This window comes from Plodia interpunctella, chromosome 29 (assembly GCF_027563975.2).
Source record: "Plodia interpunctella isolate USDA-ARS_2022_Savannah chromosome 29, ilPloInte3.2, whole genome shotgun sequence".
NCBI classification, from domain to species: domain Eukaryota; kingdom Metazoa; phylum Arthropoda; class Insecta; order Lepidoptera; family Pyralidae; genus Plodia; species Plodia interpunctella.
In genome coordinates, this window is record NC_071322.1 from 4322307 (window position 1) to 4348808 (window position 26502).

General features: G+C 37.3%; 2 protein-coding genes across 4 annotated transcripts in view; one reads left to right on the forward strand and one right to left on the reverse strand.

Annotated features, from left to right (window-relative positions):
* alpha-Cat (alpha Catenin) overlaps positions 1 to 26502 on the reverse strand; it is a 60244-nt gene that overhangs the window by 33609 nt on the left and 133 nt on the right. For 2 of the 3 annotated variants that reach the window (XM_053766951.1, XM_064436915.1), the window contains exons 2-15: positions 25506 to 25690; positions 23572 to 23885; positions 23188 to 23324; positions 21869 to 21941; positions 20619 to 20742; positions 19533 to 19594; positions 18698 to 18816; positions 18062 to 18146; positions 17467 to 17582; positions 16903 to 17020; positions 16284 to 16376; positions 15209 to 15365; positions 14019 to 14124; positions 13363 to 13457 (exon numbers count right to left, since the gene is read on the reverse strand). In XM_053766951.1, coding sequence (XP_053622926.1) covers positions 13363 to 13457; positions 14019 to 14124; positions 15209 to 15365; positions 16284 to 16376; positions 16903 to 17020; positions 17467 to 17582; positions 18062 to 18146; positions 18698 to 18816; positions 19533 to 19594; positions 20619 to 20742; positions 21869 to 21941; positions 23188 to 23324; positions 23572 to 23885; positions 25506 to 25674 — 1768 coding nt within the window. In that variant the 5' untranslated portion in view covers positions 25675 to 25690. Of the gene's footprint in view, positions 1 to 13362; positions 13458 to 14018; positions 14125 to 15208; positions 15366 to 16283; positions 16377 to 16902; positions 17021 to 17466; positions 17583 to 18061; positions 18147 to 18697; positions 18817 to 19532; positions 19595 to 20618; positions 20743 to 21868; positions 21942 to 23187; positions 23325 to 23571; positions 23886 to 25505; positions 25691 to 26205; positions 26361 to 26502 lie in introns of those variants that run through there. The other variant, XM_053766950.1, reaches the window with a different exon arrangement.
* Positions 8387 to 12883, forward strand: LOC128682323 (larval cuticle protein LCP-17-like). The gene is made up of 4 exons (XM_053766974.1): positions 8387 to 8437; positions 10676 to 10870; positions 11231 to 11335; positions 11780 to 12883. Exons 1-4 carry the CDS (start codon positions 8435 to 8437, stop codon positions 11873 to 11875), a joined length of 399 nt encoding a protein of 132 aa, XP_053622949.1. The 5' UTR covers positions 8387 to 8434; the 3' UTR covers positions 11876 to 12883.

A 26502-nucleotide genomic window follows, 5' to 3' on the forward strand; every position in this document is an offset into this window, starting at 1 on the left:
ATCCTACCCGTCCCATATAAGTTCGTATACCAATCTGAAGGTGAAGGAAAACATCGTGAGGAAACTTGCACACTGGTTGATTATTATTTACTTGTGTGTGAAATGGAGAAGGCAATGGCAAACCACTCCATTAATAATGCCAAGAAAGTTGTTGTGGGTGTTTCATTACACGTAATAACCACGACCCTCAGCCATGAGGAATACGACTATAAAGAGAACCTAACCTAAAAGTCGATTATGCGCAAACTCTTTCAATTCTCTCAATTCTAACTAAAAAAAAGCTACGCTGTTATTTTTTCTAATAATATGATAAATAATCAAAACGCTGTAATTTTTTTCTAATAATCAAAATGTTTGGATTCAATGATTTATGTTTTTTCCGTATGCCAAAAATCACTTATGCCTTAGGCCTATTATGCCAATACCGGTATGCCAAAGAACCTATAGGACAAAAAAGGGAGGTACATGATAGATGTCAGGGAGGCGGGATGGATGAGCCCATCCAGTCTTGACGGTGGATATAATTTATTACGTCTGGCCTTTGTACCAAAATTACAATTCACGCAGTATTGCAGCGGTCAGGTCATTAGGGTTCCGTGGACCAATGGCGAAAAACAGAACCTTCACTAGTCGTGTTAAGCGTTATTTAATTATAATCTTATCTCATGTCACAGTCATTTTACTCCGAAATTAGTACTAGCTTCACTGAACATGATGGGTTTATAGGACAAAAAGAGGGGTATATAGAGAAGCAATTACAACACGTTTAAAGAATTGCAATTCATTAAGAAAAATAAAATATATTTCGATGATTTAATATGCGATACGATTATGGACGAGTGTGATTCGCGCTTGACCTCTTTCGTCATAAAATTAAAGAGTATATAAGTTCAAGGCTTTAAAACAATGACGAATATCATATACAAATATAATAACACAAACTAATGTCCGTTCGTACGTCCGCATTCTTCGGGAATTAAAACAGTGTGTTTATGCAAATTATTAATAAAATATTATTTACGATTATAAGGGCTGGGTTTATATTTAAATACGCGCATGTTTAATTTTAACGTCAAAATTTACTGGTGCACCAGTCAATTTTGACGTTAAATTTAAACATGCGCGCCGCCACTGTTTAGATAAATTAAAGTTAACGTTAAGATTGACTGGTGCAACGCACTTTCCTTATGAAACACCACATGCCCGCGTCTAATACCCAATAACACCAAAATGAGACTCAATAATAAGGGAGACTCAAGTTGGATATCTTTTTGTCAACAACAAAAAAAACTTAAAATATTCTTGTTCAATTTATATTGATATAGGTAGGACATTTTCTTTTGTAAATTTAAAATATATGTTTTTATTAAATGTTTATTTAAGTTTTATTTTATAAAATTTAACATTTAAACTTTAGAGTTAAATTTTACAATTAAAAACTTAAGAATAACTTTAAATATATACAAATAGATGAAAAGTTTAAATTTAATTTTATTATTTTTTTAATTTTAATTTTATATTTAAATGTTTATTTTTCGACTAATTAGTAAGTGAAATTGAATATTTAAAAAAATAATGTTTAAATATATCATTGTCATTAGAATGTTGTGCTATCTTTAAAATTGACAAAACTTTTAAATCATTTGTTTAAATAGATTTATTAACACGTCCCACATGCTTTTTAACTAATTTTAAAAATAATAAGATAAACAAAATCTGGAACCTGGAGAGGATATTTTTGGCCCAACTGGCGCGGTCTTGGTAGCTCAGTGGTAAAGAGCGCTATCCCGGAGACAGAGGCGCGGATTCGAATCCGGCTCGATTCCGGAATATTTTCATCTCATTATTATTTCCATTTTTTTGTTATTTATTTTTATTCACAAATAAATAACATAAAGGCTGGTTAGAACCCGCCTTTACCAATTAACTGCGCATTAACAATCAAGAAATCAAGAATTACGAAATACAACTAACAACTCGTGTCATATTAATAAAGGTCATGCTTAGGTACTTAACCTTTGGGTCAAATTAAACCATACCCGTTTTGAACTTTAAAAACAATTCTAATCTTTTAGTGAATCTTAAGTTGGCGCTTCCGTGTAAAAAAAACTAAAAATCTACCCACAAATCTTTTCTTATTATGTCTGAGCCATTAGGAAAAACTAGATGATTACCCGCGGCTTCGCCCGGCTGAACATTCTCGGAAACAGTTTTTTCTACGTTTTAAAATGTGATTGGGATTCTTCTTCATAGTCGTATTCCTCATGGCTGAGGGTCGTGGTCATTACGTGGAATTAAACACACATAACAACTTTCTTGGCATTAGTAATGGGGTGGTTTGCCATTGCCTTCTCCATTTCACACACAAGTTAATAATCAACCAGTGTGCAGGTTTCCTCACGATGTTTTCCTTCACCGGCAGCAAGTGGTGGTCGATGAAAACTACTATATATGAGTCAGATTGGTATACAAACACATATGGCACGAGTAGGATTCGAACCTGAGACCGTTCGATCCACAGGCGGGCGTCTTAACCATTACACCACCACCGCTTCTATATATACTATAATACTATTGATAAAGAGCAATAATATCGATCTATATTGCGAAATATTACTATAAATCGTCTAATCATCATCACGGTTCGATACTATCGATACAACGGATAGTATCGATAAGAAACTATCGATAGTTCGGCAACACTAAAACAGAATATGAACTGTGACTCCATAATGCATTACTTTGATCCTTTTTCACTCGTTGCTAAACATTAATTGCCTCATTCAGTTGTGATTACATTGAATCGTGTTTAGCAATTGTTTCAGCTAATTTCATTTTAATATAAATATAATAATATAAATATTTAATATAAATATTTAAATATAAATATAAATATAAATTTAATATAACACTGTTCATATCTATACCTTGCTCAAGTTTAATACAGCTGAATTTTAAAAGACTAATTATTAATGCGAAAGTTTGTTGTGAGAGAGGATGTTTGTTACACAATCACGTAAAATATAAATATATATATATATATATATATATATATGAGGACAAATCACACAGATTGAGCTAGGCCCAAAGTAAGTTCGAGACTTGTGTTATGGGATACTAACTCAACGATACTATATTTTATAACAAATACTTATATAGATAAACATCCAAGACCCGCGCCGATCAGAAAAAGATCATTTTCCATCATGACCTGACCGGGGTTCGAACTCGGGACCCCTCGATTCAGAGGCAAGCACTTTACCACTGCGCCATCGAGGTCGTCATCAATAGTATCCCATAACACAAGTCTCGAACTTACTTTGGGGCTAGCTCAATCTGTGTGATATTTTACACAACATCTGCAATATTGGTTAATGTACCTTTCTAATGGTGAAAGAATTTTTGAAATCGGTTCGGTAATTTCGGGGATTTCCCGCCTCAAACATACAAACTTACAAACGCTTACCTCTTTATAATAATAGCATAGACTGACGATGAAACGACATAGACAATAAGCATCTGATCTTGCAGTATCCCCACTAATATAAGAAAGAACATTAAATTGATGTTCTTATATCTGGGAGATGATGAATTGATGTTCTTATATCTTATATCCCTGTGGGAGACATAACCATGTCTCCCACAGGGATACTCCCAGATATAAGAACATCAATTTAATGCTATTCCTTAAATTTTAATACCCTTTTTAGATCTCGTAATCGCAATGATAATATTTTTGTCCCCCCAAGTTTTCTCAAATAACACGTCATATTTATAACCCCGTGGTCAGAATGTGTCGCCAATACAACGAAATTCATGCTTCCAACAGACAGATTGACATTGTGTTCTTCAACATTGTGGTCTTCAACAGTTCCGGCGACAAATAAATACTATTTGAACATTAATTAATTAGTACCTACTAACCTTTTGTTTTGTTTACTTTTCATACATGTACCTTTGTCAGCGCTCTCTAGTATATTATAAATATTATGTTTAAAAGCTTTTAGGCACACATCCATTGGATTATAATTTAGAACAACACCAACAAATGCTTGTAATTTATCAATTATGTATTGTAATCTGTTTTGTGTGTTAATAAATAAATAAAATGAATGCTATAAGCAAAGTATGTTTTGTATCGTTTTGTCAACGCCAAATTTTGTAAAGTGTGACAGCGACATAAAATACGTGAGCTTAAAATATGTTTTAAATGTTGTTATGTGCTAATATAAAGTGTTTTTTTTTTATTGCAAAGAAAACAAATATTATATCATCCTTGACGACATCAAGTCATCAATCACTTCTTAAGTTTGCCTTCTGCCAGGGCCGGGCGGCAGCGGCATGGCCAGACATTTGTTATCCACGTAATTTTCCGATGTATACAAATTAAAACGTGTTTTATTTTGTTCAGTAATTAAATAATGCTTTTTTTTTAATTTAGCAAAATTACGTTTCTTTTTTCTTGATTGTGCTTTGGCTACATTATATTAAGAATCTGATATTTGTTATCTACGTAATTTTCTAATTTACACAAGACAAATACGGTTTTTGTTCAGAAGTTAAAATGTTTTTTTTTTTTTAATTTTGAATATTGTTTTTTTCTTGATTGCAGTTTGTCTATATTATATTGAGAATCTCATAATTGTTCCCTACGTAATTTTACGGATTACGCACATAACACACTATATAATGAAAAAAAAACGCGCTTATAATTTTTTGCAAAATAACGTTTTTTTTTTTTCTTGATTGTACTTTACCTAAGTTGATAATCTGCTATTTTGAGAATGTTATATTTTTGCGAATTTAGGTTAAAAATGCATTTTGTTTCATCATTGCACTAAAATCTGGAACGGTATCTAACGAATAGCATTCAGTTTTTCCTTTATGACTAGTGAAATGTCAAGGACTGCGGTTAGATCCACGTTACATCACATCTGTGTATGTAATGTTGAATTGCTGGTGTAGGGTTGTCACAATTTACATATATATATTTTTTAATTTTTATGTTATTTTAATTGAGTTTAAAATTTATTTGCAATTCATTAGCACACAGAACGGATTACAAACACATGATATATAAGGATACATCATGTGCTTGTAATCTGTTTTGTGTGCTATTAAATAAATAAATAATATAAAGAAAAAAACATTGCAATTTTATTTGTCGTGCCGTTTTCGTTTTGCCCAAACGAAGTCGGGCTGGGCCGTTAGTGGTGGAATAAAAAACTTAAATACAATTACATAGTAGTCGGAAAACATAAACACTAACTAAAGTATTTTTTATTATATTATATATATTTAAATTCAGAGGCTCGATTCCAGAATTTTTCATCTCATTATTATTAACAAAACTAAGTAAAGCGTTGACAACCCTATAGCACAGTAGTGATTCGGAGAATGGCCGGGGTCGCGCCAAGAGGTCGTAGATTCTATACCAGGTGACCAATAGACACTTTAGGCACTTAGCCTATTGCCTATCACTGACGTTCAATTAACTTTATCACCGCGGACGTCGGATATATCCGACCAAAATTTATAAAGTTGACGACCTCGGTGGCGTAGTGGTAAAGCGCTTGCCTGTGAACCGAGAGGTCCCGAGTTCGATCCCCGGTCGGGTCATGATGTAAAATGATCTTTTTCTGATTGACCCGTGTCTTGGATGTTTATCTATATATGTATCTGTTATAAAATATAGTATCGTTGAGTTAGTATCCCATAACACAAGTCTCGAACTTACTTTGGGGCTAGCTCAATATGAATCAAATCATTCATTCAGAAATTAGGCCTTCACAGGCACTTTTTCACGTCCTATTCTAAATTAAATGATATTTATCAAATCTACAAACTACTAAGCATTAGTAGTACTATTACTATTACTAACTCTGTGTGATTAGTCCTAATATGTTTATTAATTTATTTATAAAGTGTGGAACTGATGTGTTGTACATCCCTATTTGTTGCACGGGGACAAATCTCGAGAAACTAGGGTTGCCACCTCATCATACAAGGTAAGATCCAAGGCAGAAAAAGGCCTCGACGAAGAATTTCGTGGCTGAGAAACCTTCGCCAATGGTACCGTGAGTGATGCGCAAACTAACATATAATACAGACAGACAAAAATAATAAAAAAAGTTATTTAGTCTTCTAATAAAGAACCCCCCCCCCCCTCCATTCTTCTTCAACATCTCCTATGTACAGACATAGCTCACATACAGTTTTAATATATGTATGTATGCATACAGAGTGACTTTTAATACATTGGCAATATATTGTCTATACGCTCTGTCCATGGTAATGAACAACTGTCAGTATGGGAGTAACTCCGATATCGAGAAAAAAAAATCAGCTGTTCTATACAAAATTAAATACGTACCTAACTTGTGGAAAATGTATGGATCAGATTGATTTTTTTTTTCGCGATTTCAAGGTTGCTTCCATACGTAAAGTTGTTCAATACCATCGACTGAACATGTAGATAAAATAACGCGAATTTATAAGAAATAAATAAATATATTAGGACAAATCACACAGATTGAGCTAGCCCCAAAGTAAGTTCGAGACTTGTGTCATGGGATACTAACTCAACGATACTGTATTCTATAACATATACATATATAGATAAACATCCAAGACTCGGGTCAATCTGAAAAAGAACATTTTTTATGTTGCCCTGACCGGGGCTCGAACCCGGGACCTCCAGTTTAGCAGTCCGGCGTGATGACCATTAGGCCACAGAGGTCGTAAGAAATTACCCTGTAGATATGGCTCATAGAACTATGTAATGTAGATCAATGACAATGAGGGTCAGATTCCACACTAAGATTGCTCGAAAGTTTACTGTCGAGACGACCATCCACGCTGTGGGATGATCTGAGCTAAGCATTAACATTGCCGGTATTATTAAACAGTTGGGTAAACTCATTCGGTCGCGACGTACATCGCTGGCTTATTTTTGCGGTAATAAAAAGCTTATATTGAAACTACGCAATGTATTTGTGTCTTCCCAATTCACCGATAGTGTTATTACTCGGCTATTATGCACCCACACGGATGTCGCGACATTTACACAACATGTGACATATCGATAAAAATCTATGAACAACCAGCTGCGCCCCGGGCCTTCGCTCCCGTGGGAATTTCGGGATAAAAATACCGTGAGTAAAAGTACTCCAGCCGTCACTGTATAACAACTCCCGTTATTTTATAACAAATACATATATATAGATAAACATCCAAAACACGGGCCAATCAGAAAAAATATCATTTTCCATCGTGACCCGACCGGGGATCGAACCCGGGACCTTCACGGTTCATAGACAAACACTTTAACAAAAACAAATGATTTTCACGTATTTATTATTGTTATGAAAAAAGGAAAAAATATATTTTTTGAAAAAGTTATTTATAAAAAATCTAAAGCATACTTTAAACTGGAGTATGTTTGTCTCTGTCGCACATTACAAACATTTCACGTTGACAGAAAAAGACAAAACTTTATCTTATAGAATGCTTAAACTTTTTTTATGAATAACAGGATTAGTCTAGAAGAATAACATAGTAACAAATAATATTTAGGAGAAGAAAAATGTAGTCTTTCCTCTTAAGGTATTCTGTTAGACTGTAGTTGTGTTAAACTCTAAGTATTATGCATCAAGTGATAATACAATCCTTCATCATCATATCGAGTGTGTTATTGCTAACACTGGTGTCAGATTTTATTCAAGGCATCTGACGTGACTTTTACGACTACTTACCGCCATCTAGCGGCAGGTAGTCGCATACACACTAGTGAACTAAAATCAAATTTACGATAGGCCATTAATATGAGCGTCCCATTGTAATTTGGAATCAAGGGTAATTCCTAAGAATTTGGTATTTAGTACGAAATATAAGCTTTCTCCATTCAGTGTCACGTCGACGTGAGCCTGCCTAACATTGGGAAGGGTATATTTATTACATTGGGTTTGATTTGCATATCAGCATTAAGTTATTAGCAGGGAACCAATTCGAAATTATAGAAAGTAAATATCTTAAAAAGTGCCTGTGAAGACCTAATTTCTGAATAAATGATTTGATTTTAATTTAATAGACTAAATACGATTTACATCACGAACATATTCGCTATGGCGAAAAACTGTCCACCAGTGTGCAGGTTTCCTCACGATGTTTCCCCTCACCGGAAGCAAGTGGTGGTCGATGAAAACTACTATATATGTGTCAGATTTGTATACAAACTCCTGTGGCACGAGTAGGATTCGAACCTGAGACCTTTCGATCCACAGGCGGGCGACTTAACCATTACACCACCACGCTTTATGCATCTTTAGTGATTGTTGTATAGAGATGGGTGACCGCTCCCCACTTCACATATATAAGTGGTGGCGACTCGACCATCCACAGTTGTGAGGTAAATTCGACCAAACATACACACAAAATGGTGAGCTGTGGTTTTAGTTATTTGTGCATTTGAGTTCTGTTCATCGAAAATGGTTGATTTATTTTATAGTGACAGTGTTGAAGTTGTTAAGTGGCCATGAGATTTTTATTAATAATTAGATGTGTAAGAAAAAATATAATAAAAACAAATTATCCTAAATAAAACTAATATTAATCAAATTGACGACCTCGGTTGCGCGGTGGTAAAGTGCTCGCCTCTGAACCGAGAGGTCCCTAGTTCGAGCCCCGGTCGGATCATGATGGAAAATGATCTTTTTCTAATTGGCCCGGGTCTTGGATGTATATCTATATATGTATTTGTTATAAAATATAGTATCGTTGAGTTAGTGTCACATAACACAAGGCTCGAACTTACTTTGGGGCTAGCTCAATCTGTGTGATTTGTCCTTATATATTTATTTATTTAATATTTAACTAGCCGCCTATACCCGCTTCGGTCGGGTCAAACATAATAAATTACACGTAAACCTTCCTTGGTGATCACGCTATCTATTGGTGAAAACACCATCAGTTTTTTTTCAAACTTTTAACAGTAACAAATCAATGAACTTCGATAAACAAAGAGAGAATATAATTTTGTATTTAACCGTTTAGTAGAAGTGTAGTAAAATTGGCAAAGACACATAAAAAAACATTACTTCTTTTGTCTCTAACTCTCGACGACTCTAACCATCGAGTGGTCCTGGTTGCATTTGGGCCTGTGACGCCATGAAGCGTAAAAAAAATGGTTGCCTGTTAAGTCGGTTTTACGGGCGAAGATTTTACGTGACAACGTCTTTTTACGCGCGCGACAGACCGATCATAGTTGAGTGGGAGAGAGACGCAAGGCATTCGGCGGGCCTCTCTCTCGTTCGGTGACTCATCGTAACGTTACCGGGCGTTACACTTTTTCATAAGTGACTCCCAGCCGCAACCTAATTTAAGACGTTGTCACGTCAAAATAAACAATGACATTTTGAAGATTTGAATGGAATTTTAATGACGTCAACCGTTTATGGGAATACCTACTGTTGTTGCCTACCAAGGCTATGCGTCTGACAGTCGTCTCGTGCGACATCCCCGGAAGGATATGGTTCTAATTTAGGGCGGGACCACAAGCCATCACCTCACCTCTTTTGAACCCCCAACGCAAAAAGAGGAGTGTTACAAGTTTAACGTTTCTGTCTGTGGCATCGACGGATGAACCGATTCTCGTTTAGTTTTTTTTTGTGTCATAGATAATTATATCCCGAGTGTTCTTAGCCAATGTTTCATGAAAATCGGTTCAGCCGTTCAAAAGTCGTAGCGAAATTTATATTAAAAGTCGGAGATTTTTTTAATTTGTCTAACAAATAAACTTGTATGCTATGTGTAGTGATCTATCTGTACCATAGATATTTTGTGTATAAATGTCGTCCTTTCTAAACGGCCTAGCACTGGCCGTTGACATTTGTCTATGGCCTTCGTTCTAGATTTTATTGATAGAATTATATAGCTAGGTACTATATTTATTATATATTTATTCCGATGAAGGAAAAACATCGTGAGGAAACCTGCACACTTATTAATCAACATTAACTTGTGTGTGAAATGGAGAAGGTAATGGCAAACCACTCCATTACTAGTGCCAACAAAGTTGTTGTGTGTGTTTCATTCCACGTAATGACCACGACCCTCAGCCATGAGGAATACGACTATTTATTAAATTCACAACACACTTTACAATATTAGAAACTTAGTCGAAAAGATTGTAAACAAAAGTAAGACAGGCACTTATTCGAATACAATAATAAATATTACAAGCAATAGGTATAATATGTAGGTATTAAAATTATTACAAATAAAAAACCTCATAAAACGCGCCGCATCGAGGCAACGTGCCCAGAATGCTAGCAGCATTTCCTCGCTGTACTGCCAGACTCATACGCTGAACTGGTACTATATTTATTATTGAATAGAACACGTTAAACTATAATTTGTCGTATGACATATATATTTTAAGGTTTATTTATTGATGCATATTAATTTACATATTTTGTTTGTTAAATGTAACGATTTGTAACCGATGCCCACGGCACAGGCCTAGCCTAATGTGAGATAAATTCGTTATTTTATATGCGTGTAATTCTTTTCGAGAAATAAATAATTCTTATTGTTAAGACAAGGTATGTTTCTCAGCCGTTGAGCCCATGGCCCACTTTTCCTAGCGTCTCTTGATCAATATCGTTATCTATTCCAGAAGCTGCTGATCTTAACTGCGTTGTTTGCGTGCGCGTGCGCCGACGTGTCGCACATCGTGGGCGCTGGCGACAAGGACGCTCAGGTGCTCCGCCAGGATTCCAACGTGGGAGTGGAGGGAGAGTATAACTACGCTTATGAGACCAGCAACGGTATCAAAGCAGAGGAAAGTGGTTCTTTGAAGAAAATTGATGCTGTGAGTATTTGAGAATTTTAGGTGTATATTTTAGGTCCTCTTGAACCATGAACCATGGAGTGCCACAAGGCAAATGACGGAACAATAAAAGTGGCCAAACACTGGTCTCGAATCATCAAATACATAGCCATAACGACTAGAAGAAGGGCCAAACTCCAGGACTGCCTCTATCTAGTAAGTTTGTATGTATGTGTGTATGTTTGTTGCTCTCTCACGCAAAATCTACTGGACGGATCGTTATGTAATTTGGTACACGGGCAGAATATAACCTGGAATAACAAATAGGGTAATTTTCATCCCGAAATTCCCACGAGAGCGAAGCCCCGAGGCGCGGCTAGTAACACTTAACTCTGTTCGCAGGAGACCAACGCCGAAGTGGTCCAAGGCCAGGCCAGCTGGCAGAGTCCTGAGGGAGAGACAGTCCAGCTGCAATACGTGGCAGACGAGAACGGTTACCAGCCACAGGTAATAAAAATTTCTTTATTCAATTTAGGATGATATACATCAATTATTGACGTCAAAATTTCTCAACAGTGGTCGTTCAGTTTGTAGCTTTGGTAAATATAATTAAATTTAGAATATGACGTGAAAAGGTGCCTGTGAAGGCCTAATTTCTGAATGAATGATTTTGATTTGATTTTGCATAGAATACAAATCATTTATTCAGAAATTAGACTTTCACAGGCACTTTTTCATGTCAATTTTTACATTAAATAGTTATTTCCCACAAGCTACAAACTACTGGCATTTCGGAACGACCACTGCTGAGAAGAAATGCCGAAAGAAACTCATTCAAACAGTGTTGGTCCCTATCATGCCGGAAGGGCTTACCGTTATTGTTTCTTCCAATGTTTTTTTCTACAGTTCTAACCGCATCACCATATTTTAACACATGTCTATCTGTTCCAGGGATCTCATCTGCCCACCCCCCCTCCGATCCCGGAGGCCATCCTCAGGGGATTGGAGTACATCCGCGCCCACCCCCCACCACCGGAGAAGAACTAAAAAATTGCCCACGAGAAGCGCGGGTCCACTACGAGCAATATCAACACTTCTTGTCACGTCACAGTTTGATATACATTATATTTCGATGGCAGTGACAGACTTGTGACAAAGTCACGTTTCATACCAATTTTAATTAACTACTTCGTAGGAATGTAATATTATCCCTTTGATTAACTTTTCGGATGGAAGTGCCCATAACCTTTTTACGTGCTGGATCCGCGCCACGACACAGCATCAGCCAAGTATTCATAGATTTAGGTAAATTTATATAGCGTATTTGAATTCATAGAGTTACCAAATGATTATGAAAGATATTGTTTACATATGTTCTGTCCTGTTCTGTCATTCTCGTATTTCATATGAAAGAGTGAGACGGAAATATATTTCAACTTAAACAGGGTTATAGTTTAGTTTTCATGAATAAAACTGTTATTCATAAAAAAATAAAATAAATAGTACCTATTTTATTTTGAAATGTTTTTCGTCTCTTTCCACAGACCATTGACAGAACAAGACGAAATTATGTTTTTAACGAAAATTATTATTACCATTTGCCAACTTTTCTGAACAAGAAAGTACGTACCGTTCAAGCATACTTTATAGATATACATTAAGATGACTAATTCAACACTCATCTGCCAATAATAATAAAAAAAATAGGGTGATAGCGAACTAACAATCAATTACTCAAATTATCTTGCTGTCTTTGTCTGGTATCATTATTTAGACAGAGACGGCACGATAGTTTTATTTTTATAACTGCATAAAATAATGTTGATATATTTATTGTTTTGACAGTAACTTAGTAGTTTGAATAGGTCTAACTCTGTATTTGAAGGACGTTTCGTACGATTTTAAACTCTGTGTCTGTGTTAACAACGTCGGTTTTAGCTCTTGAATGAGATTTCTATGAAATCGAATGATTCTGCGCGGTGCCATTAATTCTGTATAAGTATTTTTAGTTTAATTTTGTACTTTTTTTTTATAAATAAATTGACGCAATTTTTATTTTTTGCGTTTTATTTTTATGCAGTCACGTCCTAAAAATGCCTGCATTAAAAATGTCTCTTTGATGACGTCTATTTTATAAATTTTATAATTTAAAATGTATATAATGTAGGACTGTTACACTGGTGGTCCAGGGTTCGATTAATTCTGCTCCCGTGGTAAATTACGTAGGCGAAAGCTAGGTATAAATAAATAAATATATCAGGACAAATCACACAGATTGAGCTAGCCCCAAAGTAAGCTCGCGACTTGTGTTATGGGATACTAACTCAACGATACCATATTTTATAACAAATACATATATAGATAAACATCCGAGACCCGGGCCAATCAGAAAAAGATCATTTTCCATCATGACCCGACCGGGGATCGAACCCGGGACCTCACGGTTCAGAGGCGAGCACTTCACCACTGCGCCACCGAGCTCGTCATAAAGTATAAAAACACAATGCACAGATAAAACTCCAATAGACACTGACCTTGGTCGCGCAGGACAGTAACAGCTTCCAGCACACGTTTGGTGTAGATGCAAGGTTCGTAATTGTCCATCTCTTGGGTCACCACCGAGCACACCCTGGCAACACAACTTGTATTGTAAACAAATTAAAAGGCATCTGACATGACTTTTACGACTACTTACCGCTATCATCATCATCAACTTTCGCATTTACAATATTAGTTAGGGGTACATCCTAACTAGTGCCAAGAGAACTGATGTAAATTACGAATGAAAACTTTGAATTGATCAAATCAAATCAAAATCAAATCATTTATTCAGAAATTAGGCCTCCACAGGCACTTTTTCACGTCATATTTTAAATTAAATGACATTCACCAAAGCTACAAACTACTGGCATTTCGGAACGACCACTGCTGAGAAGAAATGCCGAAAGAAACTCATTTGAACAGTGTTGGTCCATTTTTTAAATATAAATTTATGTATCACGTTTTTGTCGATAATAAGTATAGTATAGTATGATAATAGGCTTCGATGGTGTGGTCACGTTATGTGAAGGGAGGAAGATAATATTGTAAGAAACGTTATGGATTTGAAATTGAATGGGAGAAGAATTAGTAGAATTTAATAAATATAAACGTATGTATAATTTTTTAGTGTGAATTGAATAGTGTTTACCTGGCCGCTCGTCCGCGGATGGCGCCCGCGGTCCTCTCCAGAGAATCAGGGTCCCCCTCCTGCAGCGCCACGACGCATTTATTCACGTCTTCCAGAATGTGATTCTCTGCGAAAGCGAGGGTTTATTGAGCTTTGTTAAAATAAATTCATTAACTAGCTTGTGCCCGCGAGTATTTCTCTGCACTCTATATAGATAGGCACTTTTTATTGGCACGAAAGGCAAAGAGGAAGATAGAACATTTTTAAAACCTTTACTCTATTTTAATATAGGTCTTATACATATATATGTATAAGACCTATATTTGTTAATTGACGTCTTCGCAGATAAGGTTTAAAAATGTTTTCTCTTCCCCTTTGTCTTTCGTGCCAAAAAAAAGTAAACTACGATCCGTCATTTGTACACCATGGAGATAAGACTGTGGCGAAGTTTGTTGAGCCGCTTCTTCACCTGCGCTTTGGGAGTCGGCAGTAGACTTAGTTTAAGTAATTTTTTTTTACGTCAATAAGTGATTTTTATCATCCTATATTGAATAAAGAATTTTGAATTTGAATGTGCTCTATCCCAACAGACACGATTTTCGTACAAACTTTCACCCCCCACTGTGGTCATTTGGGGGTTGAATTTTGAAAGGAATATGTGACCTATGTTTGAACGCCTAGTCTTTAACTACACGCATGACATGACAAATGTCATCAATACCGGTCCAATGTTTTATACGTGATGATAATTTCTGAACTTTTATTTAAATGTAACAAGGTAAAGCACAAATTTTATCTACATTAAATGGTCAATGTAACTAATATACTTATTTGGATAAAAATTAATACTGATTAGGATATCAGTTTGACATAGAAGTAATATTTTCGAATTAATTGCTTAAATATATAAATGCTTATTATGAGTTAACACTTTAGTAGATATGATACACAAGCTGCACCCCGGGGCTTCGCTCTCGTGGTAATTTCGGGATAAAAAGTACCATATGTGTTATTCCAGGTTATACTCTACCCGTGTACCAAAATTCATAACAATCCGTCCAAAATCTACTGGATTGTTATGAACTGCGTGAAAGGCTAACAAACATACATACATGCTCACAAACTTTCGCATTTATAATATTAGTAATAAAATTGTGTCTGTCATACGTGAGAGGCTGTCCTGTGTGCTATAATGTACTTATTATACTCACCGGACACGGCGAGGAAGTCGTCAATAGTGGTGATGTCGTCCACCGCATCTGTCAGCAGGCGGACGGCCGCCTCCCAAGCTCTGGCGAATGCGGAAGCGTTTTCTTGAGCGACGCGGGAGCGTGCGCGGGCGCCTAGTACGCGAGCGGCGTTGATCACCTACGGAGGTTATTCAGCTGTTGTTGTGTATCACGACGACACGGGACGTGATTGGAAACGGAGGGTTTACATTTCACTTCGGTCGAATCGATTCGAAGTGAGACGCGGCGAACCAATCACATTGCAGTGTGGTTGTCGTCGCGACACAATGGCGCAATGTGATTGGTTCGCTGCGTCTCACTTCGAATCGATTCGATGGTGATAAGTGAAATGTAAATCGGCACTTCGCACACTTAAGGCATAAGCGAATAGAATTCTTTTCTTAAAGTGTCATGGCTCCATCGCTCGCCAAAACGATGATTTTGCCAACGTCAAGGCTGAGATTGTCACTGTATATAATATGTCATAATATCAATATTGAAACACGGTTCAGTGTGTAGCCTAAAATATAAGTGTACCTACATAAATATATTATATATGTATACATATTCTTAAACAGCCCCAACAAAAACTGACACTTCCTTTCTTTTGACAACGACAAATGTCAGACGTCAGAAGTGGGATATTATGTCGGGACCATACGCTAACAGATTGGGCAGGATGTCCGAACGTAACAAACTTATATAGATCATTGTCCGAATACGCGACCACTTTTTATCGCATAAACTATTTTGTCCCATTGCTCTTTGGCATAACGATTTTGGCATAATAGGTCTAAGGCATAATTGATTTTTGGCATACAGGTAAATGTGGCGTAATTAACTTTTATGTTGGGTCAGGTTAGTTATGGTTCAAATTGTTATGCGTAAGAACGTTATGCTAAAAATCATTATGCCATAGTAAAAGTATGCCCTGTTAAATTATGACATAAAATTGTATGCAAAAAAAAAAAATAGGGAACCTCCGACTAGAAGGGCGTGTGTTCGACTCCCGCTCCAGAATTCCAGATTAATTGAGATTTGAAAATGAATCACTCACTTGCGGACACAAGGCCTCGATCTGCCCGGCCGCGTGGCGGACCATCTTGACGCCGTCTTCATTATTGGACATCGAGCACACGAGGTTTGCGACCTGGAAAACAAATCTCATCATAATCTTTACATATTATAATAGGCCACTGCCGCGTCTGTCTGTCTGTACGCGATAAACTTAAAAATGGATGCATTTCATGCGGTAAAAAAAAACAATATTTTAACTAAGTCTACCGCCGACATCCAAAGCGCTGGTGAAGAAGAAGCGTCGCAACAAACTTCACCGCAGCCTTTTCTCCAAGGACGTCAATTAACAAATTTAGGCCTTATACATATATTAAAAACTAAAAAAGGATAAATGTAAATTATTATTTATAATGGTAATTTAAGTTTAAAATATCAGCATTTTCAATAAATTGTTCAAAACTAGCTGCGCCCCGTGGCTTCGCTCCCGTGCGCAATTTCGGGCCAAAAAGTACCCTATGTGTTATTCCAGGTTATATTCTACCCGTGTACCGAATTTCATAACAATCCGTCCAGTACATTTTGCCTGAAAGAGAAACAAACATACACACATACATCCTAACAAACTTTCGTATTTATAACATTAAGTAGGATTGTCATACCTCCACCAGCTTGTTGGCGTGTTCAGTGAACACCAGAGCATATTCTTCCACTTCCTTTTCATTCCCGTTTCTCGCTGCTTCCATCAGTACCAGCAATGGAACATTGGTCTCCAGGAAGCTGAGGGGGGGGGGGACAATTGTCATCAACAGCCATTCAAACTACCCCACTGCTGGGGCACAGGACTTCCTTATATATATATCAGGACAAATCACACAGATTGAGCTAGCCCCAAAGTAAGTTCGAGACTTATGTTATGGGATACAAACTCAACGATACTATATTTTATAACAAATACATATATAGATAAACATCCGAGACTCGGGCCAATCAGAAAAAGATCATTTTCCATCATGACCCGACCGGGGATCGAACCCGGGACCTCTCGGTTCGGAGGCAAGCAGTTTACCACTGCGCCACCGAGCTCGTCAGAGATACCTATGCGTAAAAAAATGGTGCCTAAAACATTATACCAAATTAATATTGTGCGTAACTATTATTATGACAAGTAAAAGTATGCCATGTTAAATTATGACATGAAATTGTATGTGATAAAAATGGCGAACCTGTCAGACACGTGGTCGACGACCGCCTTGCGCAGCTGGCGGCGCAGGTCCCGGGTCTTGCGGCACATGTTCTCTATGGCCCGCTCCAGCCCCGCCGACTGCCCCGGCTGCCCCGCCTGCCACACTGTGTACTGCAGTCGCTTGTCTGTCTTTCTGTCTGTCTGTGTGTCTGTTTCTATGGCGCGCTACAATTTTCGCTTTTTCTATCGTTATTACATTTTCTATCGCGAGGGCGCTTAGTATTTTACCATCATTATGTTTTTTTTTTTTTTCTAGAAAAATTAACTTAGTCAGTCAGTCAGATCGTAATCAACTCCAAATGTAATGCCCATTTGTTACCAGAGGACATTTTGCAAATGGGACACTTAGCGGAAATGACATTTTGCGAAACAGACAGTTAAAATAACATTTGGAATATGGGCATTTTGCGCAAAATTACATTCTGCCAAACAGACGGCTAAAATGACATTGTGCGAACATTTCAAGCAAGGGACACTTTGCGAAAATGACATGAATGCAACAAAACTGAATAGATGGAAATGGCGAATCAAAGCGGAGATCTCGCGTCACTATATAAGAGGTAGAATGCACTCACGTTGGTCATGTACTCGTGCAGCAGATCCTGCAGCGCTTGCCGCACCGCGTTGCACTCCGCCACGATGCGCTCGCGCCGCTCGTCCCTGCACGACATTTGTTGGTCACCTCTGCACGCTCTGTCTACTCGACCAATCTTCTTCAAATTTTGCACACATGTAGTTTGAAGGGGTACCTTCAATTCCGGAAACATACTGCTCCCGTGGGAATTTTACGAGCGTTTGAACGCGGCGTGTAGCGTTTCATTAGTGTCTTTTAATATAGAATCGATTGTTTATATATTAAACATGTATAAAATTAACATTGTACCAGTACTTCAATTATTTATAAAATAGGATAATTTTGATTTAATAAACTCTAATGACAGCCCACGGCGGAGTTCAAGACGCTCGTGAAATTCACCCACCCGTGGAAAAACGCGCGGACAAAAGCTCCACACTTCAAACTACATGTATGCAAAATTTCAAGAAGATTGGTTGATTAGACAGAGCGTGAAGAAGCAACAAACAAAGACCAACATACTTTCGTATCTATAACATTAATTAGGATTTTTTATCGACATAACCATTCCTATAAAAAAAAAAACTAATATTTTAATTGAAATGGATAAAGTTTAAATGAATGTATAGTATGTAACCTGGTGCAAGAGCTATCGGCCATGAGCGCGGCGCCGGAGATGATGGACTCGAGGCGCTCCTCGAGCGACGGCCGCGTGCGCAGCTCAGAGTACGCCAGCGGCTCCATCACCATGCGCTCCTGAAATGTTCTTCATTTTTCAGTTCTTTCGATATATATATATATTATAATCAGCACTCGGATCTCAATCATAACCTGTTTTGATATACCTTTTGATACTATGTACTTTTATATATTATTAGAAAAAAAACATTGTAAGAAACAATAATAAAAGTAAGCCCTTCTGGCATGATAGGGACCGACACTGTTTGAATGAGTTTCTTTCGGCATTTCTTCTCAGCAGCGGTCGTTCCGAAATGCCAGTAGTTTGTAGCTTGTGGGAAATAACTATTTAATATAAAAAAAACCTGCACACTGGTGGACAGTTTAGTTCCCTAGTGTGTATGCGACTACCTGTCACTAGATGGCGGGGTATCATCAGAGCCAGTCAAGCTGAGACTACAAAAAGGACATGCAAGAAATAGTACATTGCACACCGAGAAATGAAAGTAACAGATTCTATAGAGGATGTGTATGTTAAAGCCCGAAACGCGAGTCGAGAGCCGCCAAACTCCCGATTGTGAATATTACTTTATTTCGAGTGATACATAGTGCTTTATACGACACTTGCCTATAATAAAAATATACATACAAGATATTATAGAATAATTTTTATGGAGGGGTCTTTATGGGACTAACAGAAGCCAAAACAATTTTGATTAGAATTTTTGTCTGTCTGTCTGTATGTTTGTTCGCGCATCACTCAATAACATTCGCAGAATTTCATGCGAACTTACATCAAAATCGTCGAGCGCTTGCGCCAATTCGCCGGGTCCCTCGACCGGTGCGCGGTTGTTACCTGAAAAAACAAAAAACAATGTATAAAAATCTTCACATTACATCACATTGAATCTTATCATGTCCAATAAACGAAGTGTCGAATTCTTAAAAATTTACCACCATTGGCGATGGCATTCATAATTTCCGTCCGCTATCTGGAGGTCAAGTAGTTTGTAGCTTGTGAGAAATAACTATAAATATAAAGATTGACGAGAAAAAGTGCCTGTGAAGGTCTAATTTCTGTATAAATGATTTGAATTTGAATTCAACAATAGCATCCCCGAGGAGGGTTGACGGCAGGCCGGCGGCCGGAAGGCGAGTGCGGGTTTGCATTTTCACTTCTCGATCGATTTCTAATGATACGCAGCGAACCAATCACATTGCAGTGTGGTTGTCGTCGCGTCTCAATGGCGCGATGTGATTGGTTCGCTGTGTCTCACTTCGAATCGATTCGATGGTGAGAAGTGAAATGCTAATATCGCTAATATAATATAAAATCACAGCCGTATTTTACTAATTTAATGTAACCATTAGCGTAAAAATAACTTTTTACGCTGACCCTGGGCTTTGCGGCGTCACAGCCCCGAATGGTATTACGAGTTGAGGTGGTTATAAGCCGAATCCTAACTAATATTATAAATGCGAAAGTAAGTTTGTTTGTTACCTCTTCACGCTCTATCTACTCAACCAATCTTCTTGAATTTTTATAATATAATTTTTATAGTATAATAATCTACTTGGGGAAAAAATACATTTTTTGTTTGTTTGTATGTATGTATGTTTGTAAAGCGATAACTTTCAAATCGTTGGTCCGATTTTGATGAAATTTAAAAGGTATGTAGAATTTTTCAACAGGATTTGTAAGTCCATGAACTTAAGAATTCTATTCACAGATTCTACATACCATTTACATTAAAATCAGACCAACGGTTCGATTTTTCGGTTCACAATTTTGTAAAAATTTCTTTTGTTCGCGAGGTCTGAGTTCGCGGAACATGTATGTATGTGTTTGTACCATGTATGTATACCATATGTATGTATACCATGTCCAGGTGTGGATCTCCCCTGGGCCACGGCGGAGATAGTGTCCACGGCCGAGCATACGGCCCGCAGCACGTAGTCCCGGTTGGCCTTAGCTGCGGCTAACTCCGGGTGGCGAACATATACCTATGGACAAAAACGTGATACCTCATCAGCCTACCCTTATACCAAACTATGTGTGGTCGGTACAGCACGTCAGCCTGCACTTCTCCCTGTCTGATGTGAGTCTCATATATCTATAAGCATAAAAATTTAAATTGATTTGTTATACATATCCACACATGCTTTTTTTTTTAATTTAAGCCATACCTAATGTAGCACAGCATACTGTACTATGGCATAATGATTTTTAAGCATAACGTTCTTACGCATAACAATTTGAACCATAACTAACCTGACCCAACCTAAAAGTTAATTATGCCACATTTACCCGTATGCCAGAAATCAATTACGCCTTAGACCTATTATGCCAAAGAACAATAGTTTATGCGATAAAAAGTGGCCCCGTGTTATGTTAACCGATCGGTTACCTCCTTTTTAGCGATATCCTGCCTGACGCGCTCAATCCAACTCTTCTTCGGTCTGTCCCTAATTCTTCTCCCATTCAATTTCAAATCCATAACGTTTCTTACAATATTATCTTCCTCCCTTCACATAACGTGACCACACCATCGAAGCCTATAACTTATTATCGACAAAAACGTGATACATAAATTTAATATTTAAAAAATGGACCAACACTGTTCAAATGAGTTTCTTTCGTCAGTGGTCGTTCCGAAATGCCAGTAGTAGCTTTGGTGAATATCATTTAATTTAAAATATGACGTGGAAAAGTGCCTGTGAAGGTCTAATTTCTGAATAAATGATTTGATTTTTTTTTTATTTCATGTTGTATTTTTTACAATCTGAGTTCGGGGCGAGCAACTATTTTATTAACAAGTTTATTTGTTAGACAAATTAAAAAAAAACCCCGACTTTCAATATTCATCTCGCTACAACTTTTGAACGGCTGAACCGATTTTCATATGAAACATGGCTAAGAACACTCGGGATAAAATCATCTATGACACAAAAAAACACCTAAACGAAAATCGTTTCATCCGTTTAGGTGCCACAGACGGACACACAGACAGACACGTTAAACTTATAACACCATTATTTTTGGCGTCGTGGTTTAAAAAATGAGGTGTTGTGTGTATCGAAGTCTTTTTATAGTACAGGATGAAATATTTTTGAAAATGTTCACACTGACCTTGGAAGCGGTGAGAAGCATGGTGGAGTGCTTCTTCAGCACGGCCCTGGCCGCTGCCAATTCGTCTTTCATCCTGATCATAAACCAATTTAACATTTTTACCTGATACATTTAATAAATTAATAAATATATTAAGACAAATCACACAGATTGAGCTAGCCCCAAAGTAAGTTCGAGACTTGTGTTATGGGATACTAACTCAACGATACTATATTCTATAACATATACATATATAGATTACGGCCAAGACCGCGTAAAATTGGGTCGTGTGGAAGGGGATTTACAGTAAAGGTAACATGTGTCGATTCGTAAGAAAAATCATACTTCATCAAAAGTGACTACGAGGTCCCGGGTTCGATCCCCGGTCGGGTCATGATGGAAAATGATCTTTTTCTGATTGACCCGGGTCTTGGATGTTTATTTTAAATATAGTATCGTTGAGTTAGTATCCCATAACACAAGGCTCGAACTTACTTTGGGGCTAGCTCGATCTGTGTGATTTGTCCTGATATATTTATGTTGGGTACGTGTATGTAGCTACAGTCAATGTTTATTGTATAAGTAATATATCAATCGTAGTTATATATCTCCTTCCTCACTGTTAATATACACACACACACACACACACCGTGCGCACACTGATTCAGGTCTCATCTGAAAATCTATGTATCGCCCATCTGGGTGATATGTGTACTGAGATGGGCCTTTTTGTATTGCTGCAACACAGAACACTTGCTCTTATGAATACTGTGTTTTATTTTGTGTTTTTATTCTGGTTGTGTATTGTTTTGTTGTTTTACAAATAAATGTTTTATCTATCTATCAAAAACCTAGTATAAAAGCGGACTCTAAAATGTTATGGTTATCGAAAGCAACAGGTTTTAATATTAACATATTAATGAATGAAATATTACATTACTAGCTCGTGCCCGCGGCTTCGCTCGCGTGAATTTCGCTTCTAAACATAGTAAAATCTTATCGGTAAAAGGTGCGTATGTGTCTATGAACCGTTGGCGCGTGTCTAGTCGAACTCGCACTTGACCGTTTTTTATTTTATTGCGAGTGTCTGTCTACAAATCAACTTGGGGCAAAAATACTTTTTTTTTTTGTATGCATGTTTGTAACGCGATAACTTTCGAACTGTTGGTTTGATTTTGATGCCATTTAAAAGGTATGTAGTAAGATCTAACAATAGAATTATTAAGTTCGTGGGGGCGACATAGTCGTTTTCCAAATATTTCCAATTTTGTAAAAAAAATATTGTGTTCGCGTTAGGTCTAAGTTCGCGGCGAACAACTATTTAACATATCCAATGTTACCTGGGCTCTTTTAACTCCTTTTGTCTTTTAGCCGCCTGAGCCGCCAGCTCGTTGGCGGAGCGCCCGAACTGCCTCGCGGACTCCACCAGCTCAGACTGCGATGAAGCAGACTTCAGCTTGTCCAGATCAGTTTCCACCTACATACAGCGGATAGACAAATGTGACATATCATATCATATCATATCATATCATATCATATCATATCATATCATATCATATCATATCATATCATATCATATCATATCATATCATATCATATCATATCATATCATATCATATCATATCATATCATATCATATCATATCATATCATATCATATCATATCATATCATATCATATATCATATCATATCATATAATATCCTGTAGTGAGGTAGCGACTGACCGTGCGCAGCTTGGCCAGCAGCAGACGGACGTCGACCATGTCGGCGAGGATGAGCAGCCGCGTGACGGCGGACAGCAGCGCGCGCGCGCCGCGCACCATGCCCGAGCGCGCGGCCGACGCGCACGGCTCCTCCGAGAACTCGCGCGCCGACAGCGACATCGCCGCCCCAGCCTTGCGGACCTCCTCGACAGCCGTCAGCATCTCCTGAGTGATCTCCGGGTTCTCATACGCGATGGTCTGCCCTCGCTCTATGAATATCTCGGTGGCTCGCTCCACAGTGGCCACTAGCGCGCTGGCCCTCTTGGATTTACCAGCTGTGGATAACAGAATATATTTTTATTTAATTTGTTAGGAAAACTAGGATTAGCCTGAAGCCAAATGTGAACCAGCTCAGTGAACTAAGGCAATATGGGAAGTAAAATACTTCCATCATAAAATAAGTTGTAACTAGTTACTTAAAAGAATATTAAGAAACTTAAAAGAATATTATCTGTCTCTCTTTAGTTGAGATGTCATTTTGATGGTCATCTTCTTTTTGCAAGTCTTCTTTTATTTCTTTTTCTCTTCCGTCATGTTCATGATTTTAGTATTTATTCATTACTTAAATATAATATACTAGATGTTCCCCGGGGCTCAGCTACGGTGGAGGTTTTGAGATAAAATATAACCTATAACAATCTTGGTTAATGTACCTTCATAATGGTGAAAGAATTCTTGAAATTGATTCAGTACTTTCGAAGATTATTTATATTAGAACCTCTAACATACAAACGCTTATCTCTTTATAATAATAGTATATATTAATATTATTTTTTTTAAATATATGCTGATTTATGTTTTTATTTATATTTATATTAATATTATTTTTAATATATGAAGATTTACAAATAAATACATGCTGTGCCCACCCTCTTCTCTTAGCCTCTCTCACTACACAAAGGTTAGCTGGAAGAGATTGCTTAGCAATAAGCCCGCTATTGGTCCATATGTAAATATGATGACCTCGGTGGCGCAGTGGTAAAGTTCTTGTCACTGAACCGAGAGGTCCCGGGTTCGATCCCTGATCGGGTTCATGATGGAAAATGATCTTTTTCTGATTGGCCCGGGTCTTGGATGTTTATCTATATTACTTGTTATAGAATATAGTATCGTTGAGATAGTATCCCATAACACAAGTTTCGAACTTACCTTGGGGCTAGCTCAATTGGTGTGATTTGTCCTAATATATTATGTATGTATCTAATATATGTATGCTGTTGTAATATTTTTATTAATACGTTTTTATGGGCAATAAAAATATTTTGTATTGTATTGTACTTACTGATACTCTGTTTGTGATAAAACTGCTGAGGAAGGAACCGGGAAAATGCTCAGAGAGAGTTTGTTATAGAGCATTGTGTCAGAGGGGTAAGGCAATGGAGTGAGTGGCGATTAGTTTAAGTTATGAGCAATGGATCGGTCTACACGGCTCATCATCATATCCAGTGTGTTATTGCTGACAATGGTGTCAGATTTTATTCAAGGCATCTAACGTGACTTTTACGACTACTTACCGCCATCTAGTGGCAGGTAGTCGCATACACACTAATGAACTGAACTGTCCACCAGTGTGCAGGTTTCCTCACAATGTTTCCCTTCACTGGAAGCAAGTGGTGGTCTATGAAAACTACTATATATGAGTCAGGTTGGTATACAAACTCATATGGCACGAGTGAGATATGAACCTGAGACCTTTCGATCCACAGGTGGGCTCTTAACCATTACACCACCACCGATTCAACTGATAATTTAATTTGACTTAGCTAGGCTAATGTACTTTATATAGTTTACCTGGTATAGTTTGCAGAAGAACACACATGTATGAAAAACTGGCTCAACTATGTGAGTTAATGTGATTCAACTTGGTAGGACAATTGGTATGAAACTTTACTCACGTCTCTTCTTATTAGCAGCGCGGTCCTTGCTGTTGACGAGCGTTGTCACCTGCAACACGAGAGGCTCCAGCGTGCGCTCCACAGAGGTCGTGCGGATCTCCAAGTTTTTAGGGTCCCACTTCAGCGAGAGTGTACCCGTTGTGCCGTACGTGTCCGTCATTGTTGCCATGTTCCGACAATGTTCTCTGTATGGCACAAATGGTGACTGTTACATTTTGTAGTGCTTTTAGTGTTAAGTACATTGTAAAAGCAGGTACAACTAATTACAATTGCTTTTGCAGTGCTAGGATTTGAAAATAAATGTAAAGAAGTGCGCGCGGATTTTTTACTTAACCACAAGAAATCTACTCGAGAAATTTAGGTGAAATTTGGTACGTACATAAGTGGAAAATACCCTAGAATAGCACATAGGGTTGTATCACGATATTCCCACACGAGGAAAGCCCCAAGTCATACAAGAAAGGCTCATATCAGTACAGATAAAAAAAAGTACCTCTCTTAAGAACTAATTTTCAAAAATTATTTTAGAGAAAGTAATACATACAGTGCATTTAAGTTACTATGACAATAATCCCGCATTCTCTAATTTAGAACCTACTCAACAGAAGCATCAGACTTGTAGACGGATTCTACAATAACCACTTTATGACTCACATTGTAACACTTTCTAGAGATTCCAACAACATATGAATGTACTCACAGGTTCTACGATGGTTCTAGGTTGTAGAAAATTAAAAAACTATATCATTTGTTTACTATGAAGAAAACAATGTATTGATTGCTGGAGCAATATGTATAGAAATAAATAAACAAACAGTTTACTATTCCGATGATAAAATCCGACGAAATTAAAACACCACACATAAAAAACACTTTTACAAGGTACAACAACAATTATTTGGTCGGTTAATACATTGACAACCACCTAAGCTGCACTTTTACTCGAAACTATAGCTATTCCTGTTAATATTAGTAGTACATAACGACTATCAGACAA